Source organism: Tiliqua scincoides, chromosome 5 (assembly GCF_035046505.1).
Source record: "Tiliqua scincoides isolate rTilSci1 chromosome 5, rTilSci1.hap2, whole genome shotgun sequence".
NCBI classification, from domain to species: Eukaryota; Metazoa; Chordata; class Lepidosauria; order Squamata; family Scincidae; genus Tiliqua; species Tiliqua scincoides.
In genome coordinates this window covers 99,750,969-99,766,060 of record NC_089825.1, presented here as the reverse complement: position 1 = coordinate 99,766,060, position 15,092 = coordinate 99,750,969, and the positions used below count along the sequence as shown (strand labels likewise).

General features: G+C 43.3%; 1 protein-coding gene across 1 annotated transcript; it reads right to left on the bottom strand.

The window, feature by feature from the left end:
- Positions 1-584: 584 nt before the first annotated feature.
- On the bottom strand, positions 585-14,842 carry LOC136652586 (vomeronasal type-2 receptor 26-like). The gene is made up of 5 exons (XM_066629518.1): positions 14,786-14,842; positions 8,542-8,595; positions 7,987-8,113; positions 6,858-7,621; positions 585-725 (listed from the first exon to the last, which is right to left on the bottom strand). The coding sequence occupies exons 1-5, from the start codon at positions 14,840-14,842 to the stop codon at positions 585-587; spliced, it is 1,143 nt and encodes a 380-aa protein (XP_066485615.1).
- Between the last annotated feature and the right edge of the window lie 250 nt (positions 14,843-15,092).

Sequence of the window (15,092 nt, the reverse complement as noted above, 5' to 3'; positions counted from 1 at the left end):
TAGATGATGAACATTGAAAGAAAAGGGCCCAATTTAAGTGTACTATAAGTGTACTGTAGTAAAAGTACTGAGAAGCAGCACTTTATAATGCTCAGAAGAAATTGGGTTATTGGATCATGACCAGAAATATCGAAGATTGGAAAAAAAAAAACAACCTCAGAACTATAGAAAATTTCCAATAGTTTGGACTACAAAAATTCCCTTCCTCTACTCAGAAAAATTGTTCATGTGAAAGAAGGACTTCTTGGAGGAAGATTCTGCTCTTAGAGGATGGAAACCTTTGGATTCTTTTGGTGATCCTGTGCTGCCTTAGTATCATGTCTTTATATGAACTTTGTATTTCCTTGTTTCAACATTGACTTCTGGGTTGTGTCTTTGTCCTGCGTTATTATCATTATCCTTGGATAGCTACCAAGGAGATGCAACTATTGCTTCTGAAATGATTTCTCATCCCACCGTATACATTCCATACCAAAGAATCTGGACTGAGTTAAAAATGTGATATGCTGTGCTCTAGTATTCTTGCTGTGTGGAAACACAGAGAGAGAGAAACATGCAAAACAACTATCATCTTGGAATCGGATTTAATTACTTCTTTTCTCTGTTAGCAGCTGCTTGGAGTTGAGATCTGGTTTTAGAACAATAACATAGCATTTAGGGAGAAAAATGCAAGTCAGGAGGCCAGTGTTGGAGGCCAAGATGGAAAAGACCTCCACGGCCACCACCTCTTTCCCCTTGGTGCTCAGGTAAGCAGGAATGAAGGAGATCCACACACTGCAGAAGACCAGCATGCTGAAGGTGATGAATTTGGCTTCATTGAAAGTATCTGGCAGTTTTCGGGCTAGAAAAGCGACTGTGAAGCTGGTGAGGGCCAGAAAACCAACGTAGCCCAGGACAGAATAGAGCATGATGATTGACCCTTCATTACACTCCACTATGATGTGCTCAGTCTGGGAGTGCATGTCGACATCTGAAAAAGGGATGGGACTTGACAAAAGATTACTAGAACTAATTCGTGTCCTACACCTAAATACTTCCTGTCAAGTGAAATTATCCCCACAAAGTGACCTTTCAGCTCCAATCCCAATCAACAAGGGGGTCAAGCAGGGTTGTGGGCTGGCACCCACTCTGTTCATCCTTTTCATCAATGATTTGGCCCCCATCTTATCAAAGCTTGACTCGCATTGCCCCAAACTAGGATCGGTGGACGTCCCTTTACTTTTATAAGCTGACGACATGGCTCTGATCTCATGTACAAAAATGGGCTTATGGAGACTGGTCAAAGCCTGCATTGAATATCTTACAACAAACTCTTTGCAGCTAAACTATGAAAAGTCTAAAATTGTGGTATTGTGGTATTGTGCAAGTCATATAGTGACTTGCTGAACAATAAAGGAGAGATTTTAAGTAAGTCTGAGTTAGAAGAGAAAGGACTAAAGTTGGACTGGTGGAATGAAATGCAAATAAGAACAAGATTACGAGAAGACCAAAAAATAGGTCTATATGAAGAAGATATAAGTTTTGATAAAATATTTTTGATTGATGAGGGGAAGTATATAAGAAAAATGTACAGTTTTCTCCTGGAGATGAGAATGGAAGATGAGATAGTTAAAGATGCAATGGTGCGTTGGGCAAAAAAATTTGGATATAATATATTAATGGAGGATTGGAATCAAATTTGGAATACAAATATTAAGATAACTAAAGCAGTGACTTTTAAAGAGAACTTATATAAAATGTTTTATAGATGGTATTTAACACCAGAGAAGTTAGCAAAAATGTACTCTGGGTTATCAAATAAGTGTTGGAAATGTAATGAGTTAGAAGGAACTTTTTATCATATGTGGTGGACATGCGAAAAAGCAAAGAAATATTGGAAAATGATACATAAAGTGTTGCAAGAGATATTGCATTGTGTATTACCATTCAAACCAGAAATATTCCCCCTAAATGTGACATCAGAAATTAAAGACCAACCTAAGAAACACCTTATTGTAAATATTGTTACAGCGGCAAGAATATTGTTTGCACAAAAATGGAAATCTATAGATGTACCAACTAAAGAAGATTTAATAGATAAAATTTATGAAGTAGCAGAAATGGAAGTTTTAACAGAAAGAATGAAAGAGAGAGATTTAGATAGAGTAAGAAAATATTGGAAGTTTTTTTATGATTGGGCAGATAAATTTAGTTAGATAAAATTGAGTGTTTCGTAAAAATTAATTTTTTATATTGATAAATATGCGATCCTTTGTATTGATGATTATTGTGTGTTTTTTTGTGTTAATTGAATGATGTATGTTGGAATCTGGGGCCAAACCTTATGCGTAACCTGTGTTGTACCCTACCCAAAGTTAAGCCTATTTCCTTTCCTGTATCTGTAATGAATGAATAAAATATATTTAAAAAAAGAAAAAAAGAAACCTTCATTTATTCATATAAGTTCCATCTCCAATATATTCATTTATGTAAAACCATTATTCAAATTTTAAATGTAAAGGAATTCTTTTTTTCCTGGCCCCCAACACATATGTCAGAGAGATTATGTAGCCCTCCTGACAAAAATTTTGGACACTCCTGCTCTAAGAGAAGAATCGTCCTCCAAGAAGTCCTTCCTTCACAAGTGGAGCACTTTTTCCAAGTAGGGACCTCTATAGCCCACTTGACTTTTGGAAATTTGCATGCAGTATCTACTTTTTCCCAGTCCTGGATATTTCTGGTCATGATGCAATAACCCAGCTTCTTCTGAGCATTATGAAGCACTGCTTCTCAGTCATGTTACTTAGAACTGGGCTGCCGTCTAGCAGAATTTCAGCTGCTGGAGCTCTTATCTTTTTGCCTTAGTGGCAACGTGGGAGGTTTTTTCTTCTCCCAAGTTATTTTAACTAGCTGAAGGTCCTGCTGACAACATTGATACTGGTTATTTTGCCGCTTTGGAGTGCCTACTTCTGTGGATTGATTTGGATTGAGCATGGGCAGGAGAAAGAAAAGGCAGCTTGCTGGCAGCGGGTCCCCTCCGAAGGTCTCTAAACAGCTCAGATTGGACCAAATAACATCTTGGAACGAGACCGTAAGTGTTACTCCCAACCCTGCTTCATCTAATAACTCGAGCTGTCTAGAGGCTGAAATTGATTTGGAGGGGGAAGAACATAACAGCATACCATGTTTGGGAAACACTAAGAATGGGTCCTGCCCTGAAGCGATCTCAGTAAATGTTTATGCTCATGAGAGTGCACTGGGAGATAAGGACCTAACTCACAGAGACCAAGAGAAACAGGTGGACCTTGAACCAGGCAATACTTCCATCTTAACTCTTTTGGGAGATCACTCCCTTGTTGCGGCTAGAACAGTTTTGGCAATCTTTCGGGAACTTAAGTTTATATACTCCCAAATTGATAAACTACAAAAGAAGCTGCAGGAGCAATCAGCCCCAAGACCCAAGGGCAGTTCTCCAGCAACAACACGAGCTTATAGCCACACGCAGATAATGTCCAAGGACGCCTCTGTCTTTGCGAAAGAATCTAGGATCAAACCTGTCTCTTTGCTTAAAGCTGCTGGCTCTCACTCACGCTGTTTCCAAGCAAACCAAATTCTCTTGGAGGTTGGCAGAGTGCCAGTAAATTATGGAAAATGGAGGGACAGGTTCTGTGTAAAAATATCCTTAAGTAAACTTTTATGTATGGATCTTAATCAAATTGACATGATAAGTGCCCAATGGCTAAGTAGTCCTGCATCTAGAGTCAGACTCCTTCTGTCCTTTGACACCTCTACAATTCCCCTGACTCTGTTTCGAATGAGAAGGTTTCTCAGTACATTCAAAATAACAGCGAAGAGAGTCTTCTCTGATTTCTCTGACTCTAATCAAGAGCTGCTGCCCTCCTCCACACATAGCTCCAAGCCTCTGATCACTGTATCATCCTCCATCCCTGCACAAAGTGATTCTTGCCTGCTCAGACAGCTGATAAGACTGCAGCAACATCCCCCTCTAATGAGCAAACAAACTCTCTGAGTCCAAATATAATAAAGAACACTACTGAAAGGGACTCTGCTACCTAGCAAAGCCTATCCCTCTGCCTAGAAACTGCCTTAACTGAACGGAATCGCAATTCCAACCTGCGATATCCAGGAACTGACAAAGACATATGTGGAAAGCTTTCCCAACCCGCTCTGTCAGAGTCCCATCTGATGTATACGTTTGCCACACGGCAGGAACAAATGAGGGAGACTGAACCTAAGTCAGTAAGCTGTCCTTTGGATGTTGATGAAACAGCTGATGTCATTGTGGGCACAATGCCTGGAAATCCTAGGAAAGACCTTTTATCACAGCTCGATGCTACTGAGCTTGATAGTATGGAAATTGCTGAAGAATCCAATAACTCAAGGAATTTGGCAGATGGGTCTGTTCCTCCAGACTCTCTTTCATCCATAGAGCTGACTGCTAAAAGAGTTTCAACCACCTCTTCAGGTCTGAACCAACGACCCCCCGCAACACTAAATGACCAACTGGTCAGGATGGACCATGTGGGTTCACCTTCAATAAGGTGCCCTAAGAGGGTCATTAACTCAACTACAGAACCACAGGATGAGATGCCCGACATAGATATGGAATGCGCCAGGAAACATCCTTCAAAGAACTCTGTGCTCAGCTCTGAGGAGATTGCAAGTACTGGTGATGTTCCCCAGCGTCCACCTAACGACCCTCCACAAACTATGATATCTCCTCAGAAAACTGGCTCTCTCAGCAGCAACGCAAGCTCCTAGTCAATAGATCTATCACTGTACCTGAACATTGATGAGGACACATTGACCAGGGAGGCCCTGGAGGCTTTTAGATTTCTTCCCCGACGGGAACAACTAAGAATGGTCAAGAAATTGGAGATGGTATGGCAAGAACTAACGGACATTCTATTGATCCCTTGTGGCTCTGCATCATCTAAGAGCTTACCTCCTTCACGAGACCATACAACTTCTGTTCCAGATGCAGCCCCGCCTCAGAGGTGATCCATCCAGGCAGAGATTCATCAGGAGCCTCCAGCTGGAGGTAGTTTGTCCTCCTCTCTAGGTCTATCATCTGTCAAGATGGCTCAGATCTCTGAGACTATGGAACTGCCTCTGAATAATCTGGACTCACCATATACAGAGACCATTGTCAGTGGCCTTTGCCAATCAATGGTAGTGTTGGAGAAAGCAGCGGCAGAGACATGTAATTTTCTTCCACCAACTAAACAACAGACAGTATTTGCTGATCTAGAGGAAGCTACAGCACAACTACCACAGCTCTCATCAGAGGATATTCAATCTAGCCAATTGGTGCAGATACCTTCTACACCTGATTACACTCATCCTCTTCCAGAAACCAAAACAACCTCAGAAGGGGCAAAGCTGCTGAACAACCTAGATGCCAAGTCAAGACTGTCTGAGGACACTACCCCTGAAAAAGGGACATGACATTCTCTTATAAGAAATCAGAGGGATTCAGATACTCAAATTCTCTCAACGTCAACTTCATTAGATTGACTTCCACCTACCCGCTCCCAGAGCATTCCACAGGGCCAGCTGAAAATCCTTTCTTGGAATATCGCTGGTTGGTTTGCAAAGACTCGTGGAAAAGAGCTAGATACTGTTTTAAGAGACCGAGACATTATTTTACTGCAGGAAACTTGGGCAATTAGACCTATTGAGTTTGATGGGTTTCTTTCTATATGTTTACCCGCACGGAAGAATGCAGTAAAAGGCCGCCCAGTTGGAGGCCTTGCCATATTAGTGAAACCTGCTTTCAAACATGAATTGCTATTTATGGCTGACAGTTTTTGCAAAATTCAAGCGATCAAGGTGAAGCTATTGCCCCAAAGCATAATGATAATTAATATATATATATTATATATATATATGCCTCCTTTAAAAGATAAATCTGCTACTGAAAAGCAATGTGCATATCTTAGTGGTATAATTAATGACCTGACTGGTAAATTTTCCTCTTATAAGATTCTAATTGCAGGAGATTTCAATTCCAGGGTGGGGCACAATTCTGACATCTTTCATCAACTTTGGGACTTACCTACTGACACAATATTGCCAGAGACCTGTCTATTCGAAAGGCAATCGAAAGATAGAACCATTAATGCTGCGGGGCTGCTTATGTGTAATGTATTGAACAAAGCAAGGCTGGCCTTTGCTGCAGCTTCACAGATGTTAAACAGCAAGCAGCGGAGGAAGCTCTTGGCCTGCAACTCACGCAAGAGGTCAAACAGTGGACCCTTTCACTGAGAGTAGTCACGTCCGGCCAGCACAGGCTCCAACAAGTCTCTGGAGGGCCAGAGGCTCACTGGAGACTGAGGATGCTCTGTGGGCTGGTTTGGGGGTCCCCAAGGGCCACAAATGGCCTCCGGGCTGGGGTTTGGGCAACGCTGTTTTAGAGGATGGAAACCCTTGGGTTTTTCTGGTAACCTGTGTTGCCTTAGCATCATGCCTTTAATATGAACTTGATATTTCCTTGTTTCAACATTTTGACTTCTGGGTTGTATCTTGCATTATTAACATTATCCGTGGATAGCTACCCAGGAGGTGCAATTATTGCTTCTGAAATGATTTCTCACCCCACATTGTGGATTCTAAAGAATCAGGACGATGAAAAATGTGAAATGCTGTGATCCTGTATTCATACTGTATGGAAACATATAGAGAGAAAAAACATGCAAAACAACAATCAGAATCTGACTTAATTTCTTCTTTTCTCTGTTAGCAGCTGCTTGGAGTTGAGATCTGGTTTTAGCACAATAACAGCATTTAGGAAGAAAAATGCAAGTCAGGAGGCCAGAGTTGGAGGCCAAGATGGCAAAGACCTCCACGGCCACCACGTCTTTCCCCTTGGTGCTCAGGTAAGCAGGAATGAAGGAGATCCACACACTGCAGAAGACCAGCATGCTGAAGGTGATGAATTTGGCTTCATTGAAAGTATCTGGCAGTTTTCGGGCAAGGAAAGCGACTGTGAAGCTGGTGAGGGCCAGAAAACCAACATAGCCCAGGACAGAATAGAGCATGATGATCGACCCTTCATTACACTCCACTATGATGTGCTCAGTCTGGGAGTGCATGTCGACATCTGGAAAAGGAGGAGAGGTGGACAGCCATACAGTGCAGATCCCCACTTGAATGAGGGAACAGGAAAGGACAATGGCGTGGGCCACTTTTTTCCCCAGCCATTTCCTCATCCTGTTCCCTGGCTGGGTGGCCATGAAGGCCAGGACCACAGTGGCGGTTTTTGCCAAAACAGAAGAAACAGCCACAGAGAAAATGATGCCAAAAGCCGATTGTCGGAGAAGGCAGGACACCTTGCTAGGTTTGCCGATGAAGAGCAGGGAGGAAAGGTAGCAAAGCAGGATGGAGGTGAGAAGAATGCAGGTGAGGTTTTGATTGTTGGCTTTGACAATGGGAGTGTTCCAGTTCTTTAAAAAGATCAGTATCACCATAACTGTTATTGCTGTAAAGGAAAAAGCAATAGAAACCAAACTGATTCCTAAGGGTTCCTCGTAGTTTAGGAAGGCTGTCTGTTTGGGGATACATTGGTCTTGGTTCTTGTTTGGGTACTGATCTTCTGGGCATTTGACGCAATGAGCTGCATCTGAAAAGGACAAAGAGAATTTCAGTAGCTGTATGAATCCAGAGGAATGATGGAAGGTTGAAAGCAAACATTGGACAAGAATTCCTCATTTTCCTGGAGAACAATGCTTAGTATCAGGGGAACGACAAAACGCAGCAAGTGACAAGCACCAGTGGAGTTAAGTGCACGGAACTGTGTAATGGACTGCTTCTGAAATCTTTCAAGGTTCCTCCCTTGTTATAGTTGCAACCAGTTTCCTTTTAAGAATCTGTGCATCATAATTTAAGTGTTTGGAGAAGGACAGACCATACCTAGGCATATGTTATGATGTTAGGGTGGACAAATATTTGCAAATATTTCCTGGAAAATCAGCAACTGTCAGTCACCTGTCTGGTTAGATATCATGTCATCTGGACACGAAGTACAATCATAGCAACAGATTGCTTCTCCCTCTCGAACTGTCTTGCTGTGTCCGACACGGCAGCTCTCAACACAGGTTGAAACAGGCGGATTCTAAGAAGAAAGAAGGGGAAGAAACGCTGAAGCAAACATTGGATGCCCACCACCACGACCATCCTTCTCTTCCAGTGCACTTCAGCTTATCATGAACAGGAGATCAACTTGATCCTGACCAGCAACAGAGAACTCCCCTGTTGCCAGCGACCTGCTGTAGACTCCTGTGGTATTTGACTTCAGGGAGAGTCGGCAGAAAGATCTGTTTTTCCTACTGGGATTCAAAACAGTTCAGAGCACAGTCCAAAAGAAGTAGGAAATACACCAAGATTTGGTTTTAATCCCAAAGTGTCTTTCTGCTAGTAGAAAACTCAGCGTGATTTTATTTCATCAGGGAATTGGCAATTTCACTGGCATTCCTGGCCCTTGTGCCATCCAGGGCAAGGATCACAGAATACTGCCCCCCCTCACCGGTTGCCACCCCTTACCATCGCGTCCAGGCCGCACGTGGTCTCCTCTGGCCCTCTGGAGGTCTTATAAGGCTTTAAACAAAAGGGCTTTTAGAAGCCTTCCAGAGGATTCAGAAGGCCTTCGGAGGCAGGAGGAGGCCATATGCAACTTCCCCGGCCCCCAGAAGGTCTCTGAAGGGCAGCTGAAAGTGGTGAAAGTGGTGCTTGGGAGGATGGAGGCATGGATGCTGGCAGGGGGGCAGAGGGGTGGAATCCTGGGACGTGTGTCCCCCTTTACCCTCTGTGGTACGCAAGTGCCCAATAGCAATTAGATTCTGAATGGGGTAGCATCTAAGAATAAAAAGAATGGGACATAAGAGAAAGCTGTCTTTTAATACTCAACACTATGGACAGCCTCCTTTTTTCTGTGTGTTTCAACTTGTTAAAAGGTGGGGCCCACCTTTGAGTGGGGCCCAACTCAAACCCCAGCTATCTATTTGATATTTTTCTCAAGATAGGTATATTTATTTACCATCTTTTCCTCAATATAGATATTTGATTAATCAACTTGATAGGCTATGTGCCTTGCAAATATGTTTAAAATGATTTTATTCTGTGTCTGTAGAGGACAGGAATGACCCAGTATAAGTTTAGGTTAAAGTGCTTGAGGATATTTACTTTAGGCAAGTGTACTAATGGTGTAGTCGTAGCAATCCTATAAAACCTGGATAATACCGATCTGTGACTCTTGCAGTCGTATTCAGTGTTTCTCAAACTGTTGGTCAGGACCCATTAGGTGAGTCGAGAACCAATTTTGGATGGTCCCCATTCATTTCAATGTGCATTATATTTTTAATATATTTGACTTTATGCTACCATGGTATGTATGTTGGGGAAATGTTTCAGATCTGTACTTTTAACAGGCTACTATGTATATGCTTTTAACAGTGATAGTCAATGGGTCTTACTCGAGGTAAGCGTGGTTAGATTTACAGCTTCTGGGATGTTTGGGGAAAATAGATCAGTTAAAATTCATTTATATGTACTAATGGCTTGTTTCAGCATTCCTACAAGACTTGTACAATACCAGCTGTGACTGTAAGGCTGCAATCCTATATACACTTTCCTGGCAGTAAGCCCAATTCAACCTAGTGAGACTTATTTCTGAGTAGTCAGGCATACTATTGCACAACAGGAGTAAAATCCTTTGCTCACCCTGCACTGCTATTACTCACATTCCAGCATTGCAGGACACTTTCTGGCTGCCACAATTGGAGACTCAAGTAAGTTGTTGGCAGGGTTGGGTATTGGGCAGAGAGGAGGAGTAATAGTGCACTTCAGGGGAGGAACAGGGGTCGGTCAGGGAGGGGAGGGGCTGATCTGGTGGGAGTCATGCATGTCGAATCCTATCCCCTAGTTTTCAAGCCTCCCCACCCTCAGGCTTATATCAGTTATAGAGCTGGCATAGGTACAAGGAGACCCCTAGGCTGTCAGGGGGCCTATACAGAGGTCAGGGGAAAGTATGCTCCTTTACATCTCAAAGGCCTCTCCATCCTGCCCCCACCATAGCATGCAGTGCATGCCTCCAGGAATGCTCTCATGTTCAGGAATGTTCCCAAGCAAATGAAGAGGTCACCTTGCTGAAGGATTTTAGCCCTACCTGCTGAAATCTGCTATTCCACACAATGGCCTCGTCATGGATGGTAAACTCTTGACTTGGAGAAATCTTTCCAGCTCGGATCTTAAGGAAGGATTGATTGGGGAAAGTGACCCAGTTGATGACATCAAGTCCAGAAGACAGTTCCTGATTGGCAAACCAGACTTCATGGCCAGCACCATTGTTAAAGTGGACATTCTTCAAAAAAGAGTGCATCTAGATTGGACACAAACAGAAAACAGCTGATAGCTTAAATATATATTGCGCACTGTATTACCAATCCCCTGGTCAGAAAAGACACCTGTAAACCTTAGATGTACAGGTTAAAAGAACATTTTTCATTTATTAAAAACTATAAGAATACACCTGGCAGATCTTCCTCATCTTCCTCTCCTCTCAGCTCACCATCATATCCAACATTTCCACATCTATGGGCCCAATCCAAACTTTGCCGCACTGATGCAACTGTGCCAATGGGGCCTGCTCTGCATTCTGCTATACCCTGTGGGGGTAGTCACAGAGGCCTTGTCGAGGTCAGGGAACAATTGTTCCTTTACTTGGGGCTACGGTGCAGCTCATTGGTGCTGGAAATTGGGTAGGATTGGGTCCTATTGAAGTATTCAATTTGCTCCTCTACTCAAAGGTTTCCAGGGAGCTTTGTGGATGCTTTCACAATGAAAATTAATATTTCAGGGTCGTGCGGTTCAGAGCAATAGGTGTGGCAGAACTGCCCTGTCTTTGTCCTTGGAAAAGCACCTCAGTTGCCCTGCCTGCTTACACCCGAGGAGGCTCTCCTCGCCCCTACTTTCTCGAATGTAAAGAGAGCCTCCTCAGGTGTAAGCAGGCGGGATAGCTGTGGCACTTTTCCATGGGCTACAAAGGGGTAGTTCTGTCTTGCCCGCAGCCTGAATCACACATTCCTGTTATATTCCGCTTTTCTTACATTTTGGAACTTAAGACTTCAGCCCTATGCGGTTTCCTAGGAGTAAACCCCATTGAACACAATGGACTTATATCTGAGTAGACAAGCAAAGGCTTGGGCTATAAAGCAAAATGGCAAATCCAAGAGGTCAGTCATCAAAGTCCTGCAAGGTTCAGATCTGCTTAGCTTTAGCAATATGCCCCCCCCCCATGTGCCTGGGAACATGATTTCACCCACACCACCCATTCAATCCACAGCAAGTTTACATAGAAGTGATTTCCACTGTGCTCCAATTATCTTCCTAGTAAGTGTGCTTGGGAATGCATCATACATAAGCGTTTCAATACAGTGAGGAATATACCTGCCAGGGTTCAATGTTCAAAGGTTTGCCTTTGTCTCTGTTCAGCATTGTTTTTGGCCTGGATGTATATATGGCATTTAAAGCATGTGCTACAGCATAGAGACCATTGTAAATACGGTAGCTCACATCACTCATCTCCATCTCAAATAGAGTCTGAGGCAGGCTCTCCAGTTTCTCCTCTCCGGTACAGTGTTTACAAGTTTTAATTTTCCCATCATGGCAACACCTGAATGCAGATTTGTAGAAAAGGCAGAGAAAACGTGCAAGCGACTTTTTAGGTTTTAGAGTCTGAAGGAAGTCCTGGAATCCTGGCACGGCCTTCACGGAGGTTGTGAAAGACAAAGTCCCATGGAATGTTTTTGCAAAGAATCCCTCAGTGTAAACAGTGCTGACGAAATCCCACTGAGGTGACGTGATCCAAACCTTCCCTATATGACGTTTATCTAAAAATTCAGCTACGTATAAAATGGCTACCAATGGTTCCAGAGTCTGAGCGTCTCCATCAACAATAACAACGTTGACTGTAGTGGATAAAAGTGTGGAGCGTATCCTCAATATGTTTTGCCTGATTGTGTTATCCAAATTAACATCCTTGACAACGACAGTCCTTTCTAAGAATGCAACACAAATGCTGTTCCGGGCCAGCAATGGTGTCAGCCTCTGCAGGAAGCCTTCTCCACTATCAGCCTCTGAAACAATGAGACCAATCCACGTCCATTGGAAATGCAGCAGTAGCTGGACTATGCCGATGTGCAGAGTACCTTCCCTTATTGCCATCCAGTATAGAGAAGGGAAATTATTTTTTGTGGCTGGTTTCTCATAGGTACCATAGGTAATCTAATGGGGGAAAACATGGCTCATAACCGCTTTGAAAATTAACAACCATTTTCCAAACCAAAATATTTATTACAATCCAGACTTTTGCTTATCAATGATATGCTAAGTATACTGAACAATGCATCTTTGTAAACATTCCCATCAATAAATTATAATAAGTCTGCAATCGTCTGCACACTTTCCTGGGAGGAAGCCCCATAGACAGTGGCTTAGCTAAGGGGGTACAGGGGGTAGCAGTTGCACCAGGCATCAAGCTTTAGCAGGACAACAAGCTGAGCTTGACACTAGTGACCAATATTGTGAAAATAGTGGTATGTATGAATAATGCCATCATGTTATATATCATTGGACAGGTAATGTAATGCAGAATGCAATGAAACAAAATGGCATTGGAATATCTGTATTCTATCAAAAGTTATGGCCAATTAACCAGAAAATAAAAACAACCACCTTATGGAACAAAAGGTGGATTATCTTAACTCAAAACCGACCTATGAGACTCATTGTTCTGAGAGTCAATGACATGTAATTATGTTATTGACTTGTTGCAATGACATATTATCATGATACAGCATGAAACCAAGAAGGTGTAAATATGAGTCAGCTCTCATTTCCATGCATCATAATACAGTTACCCGTGCTAGCCGGGTAAAAAGGCACTTTTTCAAGTGATGCCCCTCTTATATTTAGCAAGGGGAGAGAAACCATCCCTCTTCACCCCATTACAGTATCTTGAACCAATCAGGGGCACACTTTACATTTATTTTATCTGGGGGGGGGGTACAAATCTTCTTTGAACCCAGGTAGCAGATAGATGCCTTAGCTATGCCACTGAGGCAGCAGAGCAAGTGGGTGGTGAGTTGCTGGGAGGAGGAGGTGTGTTCTTCACAGTATTTAAAAGCCCGGGTGTGACGTCACTTCCGAGGCAACATTTTGAGCTTAGCACTGGGCTACACAATCATTAGCTATGCCACTGCCCATAGAACATAATGAGACTGACTTCTGAGTAGTCATGCATAGGGTTGTGCTCTCAATGAGCTACAAAACATTTCCTTCCACCTTGTCCACAAGCCATCACTTAATGTCCTGAAACGGGTAACGTCTTTGATTCAGACCAAGCTATTGTTTTGCCGAGCTTCAAGTTTCCATTTTTTAAAAGATTAAAATCACTTCTATGGTTTGTATCCCCAGAATATGAGACATGACTAAGCAGTATTGAAATCAGTGCGACAAGATTGGCTTGCTTAAGCTGAAGAACACTGTATATAACTGGCTGCAGTTATGACACATTTTCTTGGGATTCAAACCTGGGTGCTATGCACTGAAAAGCATATTTAGGGCAGGAGGTCTGGCTCAGTGGTAGAGCTGCTGCCTTGTATGCCTGAAGATCTGGGGACACCAGTTCGAAGCAACCAGAAGTATCTGGGAGCTGTCGACATGCTGATAACGAGTGCATGATCAGTGGCAGGGAGGAGTTGCTCTCAAGGCGCATGGGAGGAGAATCGGCCAGACTGGGAAGGAATTCAGCTGTAATGAGGCTTTGTATGAAAGATCAGAACTATTCTATTATAAAGGTTCCTGCAGGGTTTGGAAAGCCTTGCTATGCAAACCACCTTGAATTAAAGTCTGAGGAGAAATCTGATGCCCAAGAAAAGCGGTATATAAATACCAACATTAGTATTGTCAGGCTTCGTGTGGGGGCGAGGCGGATGTCGTCCATGGAGCTTGGTTCACTGTCTCCCAGGCCTTCCCAGCAAGGCAGTGGAGGCCTAACGAAGGGTGGAGGGGAGTGCCTCTGGAGCCTCAGCTGGGTGACCAAAGGGAGGGGGTCACAACACCCTTCTCCTCCTCACTGTCTCTTGAGGGTGGTGTTCACCAGTGGGGCAGCAGGAACCGCTCCACACCTTGCCCCCCTCACCCTCATCACAGGCCTCCGTTATGAAGCCCTCTCTGCTCCCCCCTTCCTCCCTCACCCTCCTCCCACTTCCTTACAGGGGCCTGGGGCTCTGGTCCCTGCCTCCCTTCTTTCCCTCGTGTTTGGTGGAACAGGCAGCTGGGCGGGCGCGCCCAGGGTCCAGGCAGCCTCTCCTCCTCCTCCCGAGGCTTTTGCTGCCAGTGGGGTCTCCCTCCCCCTGCCTCTCCAGGTCAGTCGGGGTGGGAGGGAGGCAGCGACCCCGACAAACATTATTATTATTATTATTATTATTATTATTATTATTATTATTATTATTATTATTATTATTATTATTATTATTTAGAACTGGAGGTCTCTCTGCCCACATCTGGGTTTCTGATCAGTCATGTTATGTCCTCCTATACAACTTGAGATCTCAGGAACCTTCTCAAATGGTTATTTCTTCTGAATAAACAGTTTACTTGTTGCATTGCATTACCCCTTTGCAATACTTTTCAAGCTAAAAAAAGGCATTCACTGATAAAGTCCCAAATAATATAATAAGTGAAGAGTGGTTTTATGCCACCCATTCATGCATCTGAATGTACATACCTGTGGGAACTTGTAGTGGCTAAGAATGTTGGCCATTTGGATGACATACTCTACCATGAATCCCCCAATGACGGACAAGGCATCACCTTTCTTATCACACTTGTAATTGGGCACATACCTTTGTTGTTTGAAGAGTAGATCCAGGATGGACTTATATGTGTACTTATTAGCTACACCACTGCCCATAGAACACAATGAGACGTGCTTTTGAGTAGTCATGCATAGGGTTGGGCTCTCAATGAGTTACAACACATTTCCTTTCACCATGTCCACAAACCATCACTTAATGTCCTGTAATGTGTAATGT